Source organism: Mustelus asterias, chromosome 3 (assembly GCF_964213995.1).
Source record: "Mustelus asterias chromosome 3, sMusAst1.hap1.1, whole genome shotgun sequence".
NCBI lineage: Eukaryota > Metazoa > Chordata > Chondrichthyes > Carcharhiniformes > Triakidae > Mustelus > Mustelus asterias.
In genome coordinates this window covers 10,022,260-10,033,888 of record NC_135803.1, presented here as the reverse complement: position 1 = coordinate 10,033,888, position 11,629 = coordinate 10,022,260, and the positions used below count along the sequence as shown (strand labels likewise).

General features: G+C 44.8%; 1 protein-coding gene across 1 annotated transcript; it reads right to left on the bottom strand.

The window, feature by feature from the left end:
- Window positions 1-1,432: 1,432 nt before the first annotated feature.
- Window positions 1,433-11,212, bottom strand: LOC144485830 (extracellular calcium-sensing receptor-like). The gene is made up of 4 exons (XM_078203905.1): window positions 11,029-11,212; window positions 10,274-10,545; window positions 2,458-2,581; window positions 1,433-2,346 (listed from the first exon to the last, which is right to left on the bottom strand). Exons 1-4 carry the CDS (start codon window positions 11,210-11,212, stop codon window positions 1,433-1,435), a joined length of 1,494 nt encoding a protein of 497 aa, XP_078060031.1.
- Between the last annotated feature and the right edge of the window lie 417 nt (window positions 11,213-11,629).

The following is an 11,629-nucleotide window of genomic DNA, read 5'->3' as shown; positions in this document are numbered from 1 at the left end:
ATTCTAGATGGTATGAAGTTTAATACAGTGGATGTCCAAAGAGGCTTGGGGGGTTTCCAGTAAATAGATCTTTAAAATGCCACGTACAGGGGCAGAAAATAATCAAAGAGACTAATGGAAAGCGGGCCTTTATATCTAGAGGACTGGAGTATAATGACGCAAAAGTTATGCTGAAGCTGTACAAAACTCTGGCGAGATACCATTTGGTACAGCGAGCAGCTCTGGGCAACACATCTTAAGAAGGATATATAGGCCTTGCAGGGAGTACAGAAAAGATTTACAAGAATGACACCCGAATTTCTGGGAGAGATTACAACAAATTAGGCCTGTTTTCCCCAGAATTTAGAAGTTTAAGGGGATGATATGATCGAAATCTTCAAGATATTAACAGGAAAGGACAGGGCAGATAAAGATACATTATTTCCGCTGGATGCAGCTTCTACAACTAGGGGGCAACTATGCGCGCACGGTATCTCACTGCTCCACATGGGAACTGTGATCTGCCCTCATGTAATGCTGTCTCATGAGCATTCCCGATTTTAATTGCTACATCATTACTGGCCACATGTTCAGTTCCCGAGGTCTTCAGCTCTGAAATTCCGTTCTTAAATCCTCTGTCACTCTACCACTCTTTCTTCGTTGTATGGATTGCTTAAATTCATTTTCCTCAGTATCGACTCATGAAACTGCGTGTCTGATCACAAAGTCACAAGAAATCGCAACAGGGCAAAGGGCGGCCATTCGGCCCATCCAGTCTGCACCGGCCCACTAGTCCCACTCTCTTGCATTATGCCCAAATCCTTTGCTTCATAAAGCTCTTGTGAAGCACTTTGGGAAGTTTTATTACATTAAAGTTGTTTTTGTTTTCGGGGGAATGGGAAGAGAATGGCATTCATCAAAAACAGAGTTCTCATGGAACAATTATAACAATCTAACATGAGGGATGGAATTTAGGACAGGCTGCCTCCTGTGCAGAGATGCATGTGGGATGCCGCAAAGATTTTTTTTAAAACTTGGTTGATTATTTTGCCTGTTGCATCTTTGCTTTTGTTGTAGATTCCCAATCTTCCAGGCATTTCCTTGCTGCGAGTTTTTACATTTATTTGATTCGTATTATTGCATCTCAAATATAGTGTACATTGACACAGAATCCCCTTGTTTATGAAATTGAAATATTTTTCCAGTTCTTTTATTTGAATATTGTTTTTACAATTTTATTCATAACACTGCAGCGTGAGTTTCAACTTGGAAATAGTGTACCCATGAAAGCAAATTTGGCTCAATTGCATTGTGAGTCCCATCAACTTTATATGTAAAGAATTGTCAAATATTGCGAAGGACAATGGGGGAAAGAGAAATGTAGTTCGGTTAAATGGCTAATTCTTGCAAGGAGAGGACACAAGGCGAATGGTCTGCATCTGCGCTGTTTGAGTCAATGATTCATTGGAACAATTTTACCCATCAAGCATTTCTTCGTATACATTTCTTGTCTCAGAAGGATAATATAACATTTAGGCGCAAAAATGCAAACCAGCAAACCAAAACTAGAGGAGGGAATGGCAAATAATTCTACCGCAACAGTATATTTCCCAGGAGAACTTACATACGCTGGAATGAAAGTTATCCAAACGGCACAAAAGATAAGCATATTAAAAGGAAAGGGTTTCGCTTCGTTCAAATTATTAGGAAGTCTTCGAGCTAGAAAGGCAGCCACGAAACACACGCAAGACAGAAATCCAATGTAACCTGATACATAGTAAAAGGCTATTGCAGACCCTACATGGCATTCATAGACTATTATCTTCTTAAAATAATCACTGTTTTTCTCAGGATGGGGTGGCGAGAGAGTTAGCCAGACAGCACATATTAAACTTTGCACAAATGCAAGAACTAAAACTGTTAAACGCTGTTGTGTGGGTCCAAACCACTTCATGAGATTCTTGTTCGGAAGCGTTGCATTGAATGCCATCACCACAACAATTGTTTTGCACAGAACGCAAGAAATGCAAAGAACAAATGTAATACCAAATGCTACATGGCGTAATGCACAGGACCAGCCTGAAGGTTCTCCGATGAATGTCACTGAGCACAAAAAACAAAGCGTTAACGCGATAAGAAGCAAAAAGCTCAACTCCGTGTTATTCACCTTAACAATAGGTGTGTGTCTGTGAAGGTAGAAGGTTACAAAGACAATGATACTAATGCAGGCTCCAAGTAATGCGAGCGAGACCAAAATAATCCCCATGATTTCCTCAAAGGAAAGAAACTGAATTTGCTTCGGTATGCATTGGTCTCTGTGAGCATTAGACCGGTATTCCATCGGACAGCGAATGCATTCTGTTGAGTCTAAAGACAAACACAGTCGAAACTGAAAGTGACATGATTCAAATCATTCCATATTCGGAGATGAATCGTTGCCAAATTATTTGTGACATGCGTACTCCTGCTTATTCTTACCAGTCGTGTTGCTTATTTCACCTTCAGCACATCGTATGAAGTCAAAGCAGCAAATGGATAGACCTTTTATTGCTGCCCTTCTTGTTCCATTAGGACAGGGGTCGCAGCAAACTGCTTTTGGAACCTTGTTTTAGAGAATAAAATGCAATAGATAGTCATCTTGTATTTTGTTTTTAGTCCCTTAACGTCCGCTGCCTTTAAGGGCGAAAGGGTCGATATTCCTCGTGGGCGTGTGATCAGCGAATCCTGAATGCATATTAGCCCCATCTTCCTCCCCTTTCCTTTCTGAAAAATGTTGATTCATTCTTGGGTGCCATCTCTTGCCTCTTCCCTTATTTCTTCTCATAGATATTCCCCGAATGTGAACCCATGCAACAATTGCCAGCAAGCTATTTCAGCCCAAGATCTAAGTGCAAAGCGTGGCCACTGGCCAGAGTGAGTCACAGAAACATAGAAACATAGAAAAACTACAGTACAATACAGGCCCTTCAGCCCACAAAGTTGTGCCGAATATGTCCCTACCTTAGCAATTACTAGGCTTATCTATAACCCTCTATCTTACTAGTTCCATGTACTTATCTAAAAGTCTCTTAAAAGACCCTATCGAATCCGCCTCCACCACCGTTGCTGGCAGCCCATTCCACGCACCCACCACCCGCTGAGTGAAAAACTTACTCCTGACATCTCCTCTGTACCTACTCCCCAGCACCTTAAACCTGTGTCCTCTTGTGGCAACCATTTCAGCCCTGGGAAAAAGCCTCTGACTATCCACTCGATGAGTACCTCTCAACATCTTATACATCTCTAACAGGTCACCCCTCATCCTTCATCTCTCCAAGGAGAAAAGGCCAAGCTCACTCAACCTGCCCTCATAGGGCATGCTCCCCAACCCAGGCAACATCATTGTAAATCTCCTCTGCCCGCTTTCTATGGCTTTCACATCCTTCCTGTAATGAGGCGACCAGAACTGAGCACAGTACTCCAAGTGTGGTCTGACCAGGGTGTAATATAGCTGCAACATTATCTCACGACTCCTAAACTCAATTCCTCGATTGATGAAGGCCAGTACACCATGCGCCTTCTTAACCACAGCATCAACCTGCACAGCTGCTTTGAGCGTCCTATGAACTCGGACCCCAAGATCCTTCTGATCTTCCACTCTGCCAAGAGTCCTACCATTAATATTATATTCCGCCATCCTATTTGACCTGCCAAAATGAACCACCTCACACTTGTCTGGGTTGAACTCCATCTGCCACTTCTCCGCCCAGTCTTGCATCCTATCAATGTCTCGCTGCAACTTCTGAAATCCCTCCACACGATCCACAACACCTCCAACCCTTGTGTCATCAGCAAACTTACCAACTCATCCCTCCACATCCTCATCCAGGTCATTTATAAAAATCACAAAGAGTGAGGGTCCCAGAACAGATCCTTGGGGCAATCCACTGGTGACCGACCTCCATGCAGAATATGACCCATCTATAACCACTCTTTGCCTTCTGTGGGCAAGCCAGTTCTGGATCCACAAAGCAATGTCCCCTTGGATCCCATGCCCTCTCACTTTCTGAATAAGCCTTGCATGGGGCACCTTATCAAATGCCTTGCTGAAGTCCATACATACTACATCTACTGCTCTTCCTTCATCAATGTGTTTGGTCACATCCTCAAAAAATGCAATCAGGCTCGTAAGGCATGATCTGCCTTTGACAAAGTCATGCTGACTATTCTTAATCATATTATACCTCTCCAAATGTTCATAAATCCTGCCTCTCAGGATCTTCTCCATCAACTTACCAACCACCGAGGTTAGACTCACTGGTCTATAATTTCCAGGGCTATCTCTACTTCTTTTCTTGAATAAAGGAACAACATCCGCAATCCTCCAATCCTCCGGAACCTCTCCCGTCTCCATTGATGATGCAAAGTTCATCACCAGAGGCTCAGCAAACTCCTCTCTCGCCTCCCACAGTAGCCTGGGGTACATCTCATCCGGTCCCAGCGACTTATCTGACTTGATGCTTTTCAAAAGCTCCAACACATCCTCTTTCTTAATATCTACATGCTCAAGCTTTTCAGTCTGCTGCAAGTCTGCACTAAAGCTCCTTTTCCAGAGTGAATACTGAAGTAAAGTATTAATTAAGTACCTCTGCTATTTCTTCCCGTTCCATACAAACTATCCCACCGTCACACTTGATAGGTCCTATTCTTTCACGTCTTATCCTCTTGCTCTTCACATACTTGTAGAATGCCTTGGGGTTTTCCTTAATCCGGCCTGCCAAGGCCTTCTCATGACCCATTCTGGCTTTCCTAATTTCCTTCTTAAGATCCTTCCTATTAGCCGTATACTCTTCAAGATCTCTAACATTACCTAGCTCAATGAACCTTTTGTAAGCTCTTCTTTTCTTCTTGACTAGATTCATTACAGCCTTTGTCCACCATGGTTCATGTAAACTACCATAACATCCCTGTCTCATTGGAACGTTACTATGCAGAACTCCATACAAATCCCTGAAAATATGCCACATTTCTTCCGTACATTTCCCTGAGAAAACCTCTTTCCAATTTAAGCCTCCAATTTCCGGCCTGATAGCCTCATCATTCCCCTTACTCCAATTAAACACTTTCTAACTTGTCTGATCCTATCTCTCTCCAATGTTATTGTAAATGAGATAGAATCATGATCACTATCTCCAAAATGCTCTCCCACTGAGAGATCTGACACCTTACCCAGGTTCATTTCCCAACATCAAATCAAGTACAGCCTCTCCTCTTGTAGGCTTATCTACATACTGTGTTAAGAAACTCTCCTGAACACACCTAACAAACTCTTCCCCATCTACACCCCTTACTCTAGGGAGATTCCAATCAATATTTGAGAAATTAAAATCTCCCATCACGACAACTCTGTTATTATTATACCTTTACAGGATCTGTTTCTCTATCTGCTCCTCAACATCCCTGTTACTATTGGGCGGCCTATAGAAAACACCCAGTAAAGTTATTGACCCCTTCTGGTTCCTAACCTCCACCCACAGACTCCGTAGACAATTCCTCCTTGGTGTCCATCTTTTCTGCAGCCGTGACACTATCTCTGATCAACAGTGCCACCTACCCTGTCCCTTCTGAAACATCTGAAACCCGGCACTTGAAGTAACCTGTCCTGTGCCTGAGTCATCCAAGTCTCTGTAATGGCCACCACATCATATTTCCAAGTAGTCATCCACGCTCTAAGCTCATCCACTTTGTTCACAACACTCCTTGTGTTAAAATAGACACATCTCAAACTTTCGGTCTGAGCGCTCCCCTTCTTTATCACCTGCCTATCCTCCCTCTCACACTGTCGACAAGCTTTCTCTATTTGTGAGCTAACCTCCTCTCTCCTAGTCACTTCAATTTGATTCCCACCCCCCAACCATTCTAGTTTGAAATCTCCCCAGTAGCCTTAGCAAACCTCCCCGGCAGGATATTGGTCCCCCTGGGATTCAAGTGCAACCCGAGTCACTGAAATAGGACCAGTTGCTTGACCTCTCCTTCGTTCCATCCACCCCACACTCCAAAGCTCAAATCTCCTTGGGTTCTGGAATAATTGATGTCATTAACTCATATAATCACGCAGCGCAAAAGGAAAAATGGCATTGAATGTATAAAGAAGGGCAAAATTAATTACATGTTGCAAGTATTAAATTGATACGGGAACGGAGAAGCCTGGGGCACACGCTAACAAAACTTAGAGGTTTTCTTAAGAAATCATAGAAACCCTACAGTGCAGAAGGAGGCCATTCGGCCCATCGAGTCTGCACCGACCACAATCCCACCTAGGCCCTACCCCCACATATTTTACCCGCTAATCCCTCTAACCGACGCATCTTAAGATTCTAAGGGGCAATTTTTAACCTGGCCAATCAACCTAACCCGCACATCTTTGGACTGTGGGAGGAAACCGGAGCACCCGGAGGAAACCCTCGCAGACACGAGGAGAATGTGCAAACTCCACACAGACAGTGACCCGAGCCGAGAATCGAACGCAGGACCCTGGAGCTGTGAAGCAGCAGTGCTAACCACTGTGCTACCGTGCCGTAAATTAAGAAGGCTCCCAGAAAGGCGTATAGGTTCCTTGGCTTGGCATTCTGCACAGAGGTAGGGCACAAAAGTGAGGAAGTTATGCGTGACATTTATAAATCACTGTTTGTGCCTCACAGAATCCCGACATTGCAGAAGGAGAATTCGGCCCAACGAGTCTGCACCGATCACAATCCCAGCGAGGCCCTATTTTCCGTAACCCTTCATATTTACCCCGCTAATCTCCCTGACATTAGGTTTAATTTAGCATGGCCAATCAACCTAACCCGCTCATTTTTGAATTTTGGGAGGAATCCGGTGCACCCGGTGGAAATCCACGCAGACACTGGGAGAACGTGCAATCTCCACACAGACAGTGACCTGAGGCCGGAATTGAAACCGGGTCCATGACGCTGTGAAGCAGCAGTGCTAACCACTGTGCCACTGCGCCACCTTATTGCGTCTTATTCCGGGCACATACATAAGGAAGAACATTAAGCCTTTGGAGACGATGCAGAAGGATTCGCGAGAATGATGGGACTTCAAATATATGGCAAAGATTAGAGAATCCAACGTTATTCTACCTAAAGCAAAAGAACCATAGAAACCCTACAGTGCAGATGGAGGCCATTCGGCCCATCGAGTCTGCACCGACCACAATTCCAGCCAGGCCCTACCCCCATATCCCTACATATTTACCCGCTAATCCCTCTAACCTACGCATCTCAGGACTCTAAGGGGCAATTTTTAGCATGGCCAATCAACCTAACCTGCACATCTTTGGACTGTGGGAGGAGACCGGAGCACCCGGAGGAAACCCACGCAGACACGAGGAGAATGTGCAAACTCCACACAGTAAGAGTTTCAACAACACCAGGTTAAAGTCCAACAGGTTTATTTGGTAGCAAACACCATTAGCTTTTGGAGTGCTGCTCCTTCATCAAATGGAGTGGAAATGTGCTCTCATCCCACGTACTCCCCGCGTTGGAGATCTCTACTGCCTCCCAAAGATACACAAGACAAACACACCCGGCCGTCCCATCGTATCAGGCAATGGGACCCTGTGCGAGAACCTCTCCGGCTATGTCGAGGGCATCTTGAAACCCATTGTACAAAGAACCCCCAGCTTTTGTCGCGACACTACGGACTTCCTACAGAAACTCAACGCACATGGAGCAGTTGAACCAGGAGCACTCCTCGTCACAATGGATGTCTCGGCACTCTACACCAGCATCGCCCACGATGATGGCATTGCTGCAACGGCCTCAGTACTCAACGCCATCAACTGCCAGTTTTCTGATGTAATTTTACAACTCATCCGCTTCATCCTGGACCACAATGTCTTCACCTTCAACAACCAGTTCTTCATCCAGACACACGGAACAGCCATGGGGACCGAATTCGCACTTCAATATGCCAACATCTTCATGCACAGGTTCGAACAAGACTTCTTCACCGCACAGGACCTTCAACCGATGCTATACACTAGATACATCGATGATATTTTCTTCCTTTGGAGTCATGGTGAGCAATCACTGAAACAACTATATGATGACATCAACAAGTTCCATTCCACCATCTGACTCACCATGGACTACTCTTCGGAATTGGTTGCATTCTTGGATGCACGCGTCTCCATTAAGGACGGTCACCTCAGCACCTCACTGTACCGCAAGCCCACGGATAACCTCACGATGCTCCACTTCTCCAGCTTCCACCCTAAACACGTAAAAGAAGCCATCCCCTATGGACAAGCCCTCCGAATACACAGGATCTGCTCGGATGAGGAGGATCGCAACAGACACCTCCAGACGCTGAAAGATGCCCTCATAAGAACAGGATATGGCGCTCGACTCATCGATCAACAGTTCCGATGTGCCACAGCGAAAAACCGCACCGACCTCCTCAGAAGACAAACACGGGACACGGTGGACAGAGTACCCTTCGTCGTCCAGTACTTCCCCAGAGCCGAGAAGCTATGGCATCTCCTCCGGAGCCTTCAACATGTCATTGATGAAGACGAACATCTCGCCAAGGCCATCCCCACATCCCCACTTCTTGCCATCAAACAACCGCGCAACCTCAAACAGACAATTGTACGCAGCAAACTACCCAGCCTTCAGGAGAACAGTGACCACAACACCACACAACCCTGTCACAGCAACCTCTGCAAGACGTGCCGGATCATCGACACGGATGCCACCATCTCACGTGAGATCACCATCTACCAGGTACACGGTACCTACTCTTGCAACTCGGCCAACGTTTTCTACCTGATACGCTGCAGGAAAGGATGTCCCGAGGCATGGTACATTGGGGAAACCATGCAGACGCTACGACAACGGTTGAATGAACACCGCTCGACAATCACCAGGCAAGACTGTTCTCTTCCTGTGGGGGAGCACTTCAGCAGTCACGGACATTCAGCCTCTGATCTTCAGGCAAGCGTTCTCCAAGGCGGCCTTCACGACACACGACAGCGCAGAGTCGCTGAGCAGAAACTGATAGCCAAGTTCCACACACATGAGGACGGCCTAAACCGGGATGTTGGATTTATGTCACATGATCAGTAACCCCCACAGCATGCCTCCTGGACTTGCAGGCTGTCCTGTCTGGAGACAATACACATCTCTTTAACCTGTGCTTAATGCTCCCTCCACCCACATTGTCTGTATCTTTAAGATCTGGCTGGCTGTAGGGATTCGCATTCTGATCAGTATTCTGTAACTTGATTTCTGTGTCTCTGTGCCCTGTTTGCGAGCACATTTCCACTCCATCTGACGAAGGAGCAGCGCTCCGAAAGCTGATGGTGTTTGCTACCAAATAAACCTGTTGGACTTTAACCTGGTGTTGTGAAAACTCTTACTGTGTTCTCCCCAGTCCAACGCCGGCATCTCCACATCAAAACTCCACACAGGCAGTGGCCCAAGTCGGGAATCGGACCTAGGTCCCTGGAGCTGTGAAGCAGCAGTACTAACCACTGTGCTACCGTGCCGCCCAAAGAGGTGAAGGGGTATTAAATAAAGCTGTTCAAAACGGTTTTGATAGAGCACATAAGGAGCAAGTCCCTCCAGAGGCAGAAAGGGAAGATTAAAGTGATTTGCAAAAAAAAACCCACAAGAAAAATAAGAAGAAAGCGTTTCACAAAGTGCCTGAAATTGTGCCGAAGCAGATTCATGAAGTAAGTTTCAAAAGGGAATTGAAGAAATACTTGAAACAATTACAAGGTTCTGAGAGAAAAGCAGCGATAAAAATTAAATAGATCTTTCAATGCGTTGTCACAGAAAGCGTGGGCCGAATGGCCGCTTTCGGTGTTATGTTATTCTATGATTTTGTGAAGAAGCTCATTGGGCCCACTGCATGTTTCCACTAGTAGAAAGAGTTATTTGATTCTTCTCACCGCCGATGAGGTCGCGGTGGGTTATCGCGAAAACCGCAAAGCACTGGTACCCGAACATATTTTAAAATTGACATAGGTCTTAGCCATTGTGTCTCGCGCACTTGATAATTGATTTAGTCAACATTTACTCGAAATGCAGCACATAGCAGAAAAGCTCTAATTAGACCAAAGTTGGTAAATGACAGATTTATACATTCTGGAGCAATTTGGCAATTGTTAACTACATGTGAAGCTTTGTTCCCTTAACGAGTTTGGACACATTTACCGATTTTATTTCTTCCTAAAACCGAGAGCAAACTCGGACAAGCAGCCGTGAGATCACCCCACATACTGTCATGAATGGAATATCCTTACCATAATCTGAGAGCCACTCCATTTTATTTCACCTTCGCTTATGACAAATTCTTGTCCTGGCAATGCAGATCCATCATAGTATCCAACAGTTGAAATCTTTGTGTCACCAAATGCATCTGGCTGCCAGTTGACAATGTCATAGGTTGGGACTGGGTCGCCATTTTCATCAAAATATACTGTTTCGCCAATCATAGTTCTGAATTTTACTGCTTTCAGATAATGCAGTAGCTTTATAAAAGGAAATAGAACGGTTAGTATATCGATGGTAAATTCTTTCAAATATGCATGTAAGCATCAAAGTCATATTTCATTTCCAGAAAGGCTATTTTATCAACAGGGACATCTCCTCAAAGGGCAAACAACATTCACTGCTTTACTATTCTTTAGTAAGAAGTTTAACAACACCAGGTTAAAGTCCAACAGGTTTATTTGGTAGCAAAAGCCACACAAGCTTTCGAGGCTCTAAGCCCCTTCTTCAGGTGAGTGGGAATTCTGTTCACAAACAGAACTTATAAAGACACAGACTCAATTTACATGAATAATGGTTGGAATGCGAATACTTACAACTAATCCAGTCTTTAAGAAACAAAACAATGGGAGTGGAGAGAGCATCAAGACAGGCTAAAAAGATGTGTATTGTCTCCAGACAAGACAGCCAGTGAAACTCTGCAGGTCCACATCATTACTATTCTTTGCCTGCCATGGTGGTAAGTTTGAAATATCTGCACAGCTGTTATTGTAAAATGGTCCTTTACCAGTTTCACACGAAAACTTATCATGGAGAGCATGAGCTATGGCATAAGTGGCTTTATATATGTTGTAAGTAATTCTGTACTCAGTGACATCTGTAAACGCATTGCGGGCAGTGTGTAGATTCTCTTTTGCTGCGCATGCTTGGATCTCAGAGTCAGGTTGAGTTTCAGTTGTTCTGTTTACCATGTTCTTTAGTGTACAGTTGAATGTCCTCTCCCAAAACTCCTTCACCAAAAGGTTTCCTGGGTACTCAGTCCTGGTAAGCTGACTTTACGAATTGCAATTCCAATCGCGCCAGAAATAAATCGTCTGCTTTTTCCTGGTGGGAATAAATAGTGGGGCGACGTTTGCTACCTTACAATCTTCAGGAACCATTCCAGAATCTATAGAATTTTGGAAGATGAGCACCAATGCATCCACCATCTCCAGGGCAACTTCTTTCAACACTCTGGGATGCGTAATATTAGATTTTGAGAAGTTATGAACCGGGATTCTCCCAAAGAAACAAAGTACCCAACGGGTGGGAAAATGGGAGAATGTCCCGCCCCATTTTCTGGGCGTACTTAACAGAACGATTCTCCGGAACTCTGCCTCCGAAGGTTT

Excerpts from the sequence above, each read along its gene's own strand:
- LOC144485830 (XM_078203905.1), bottom strand. The coding sequence starts at position 11,212 with ATGGTAAACAGAACAACTGAAACTCAACCTGACTCTGAGATCCAAGCA. Across the intron at positions 10,546-11,028 it reads TAAGTTTTCGTGTGAAACTG|AATTTACCATCGATATACTA; the intron begins GTAAAGGACCAT and ends CATATTTGAAAG. Across the intron at positions 2,582-10,273 it reads GGAGTGGCTCTCAGATTATG|GTTCCAAAAGCAGTTTGCTG; the intron begins GTAAGGATATTC and ends CTCTAAAACAAG.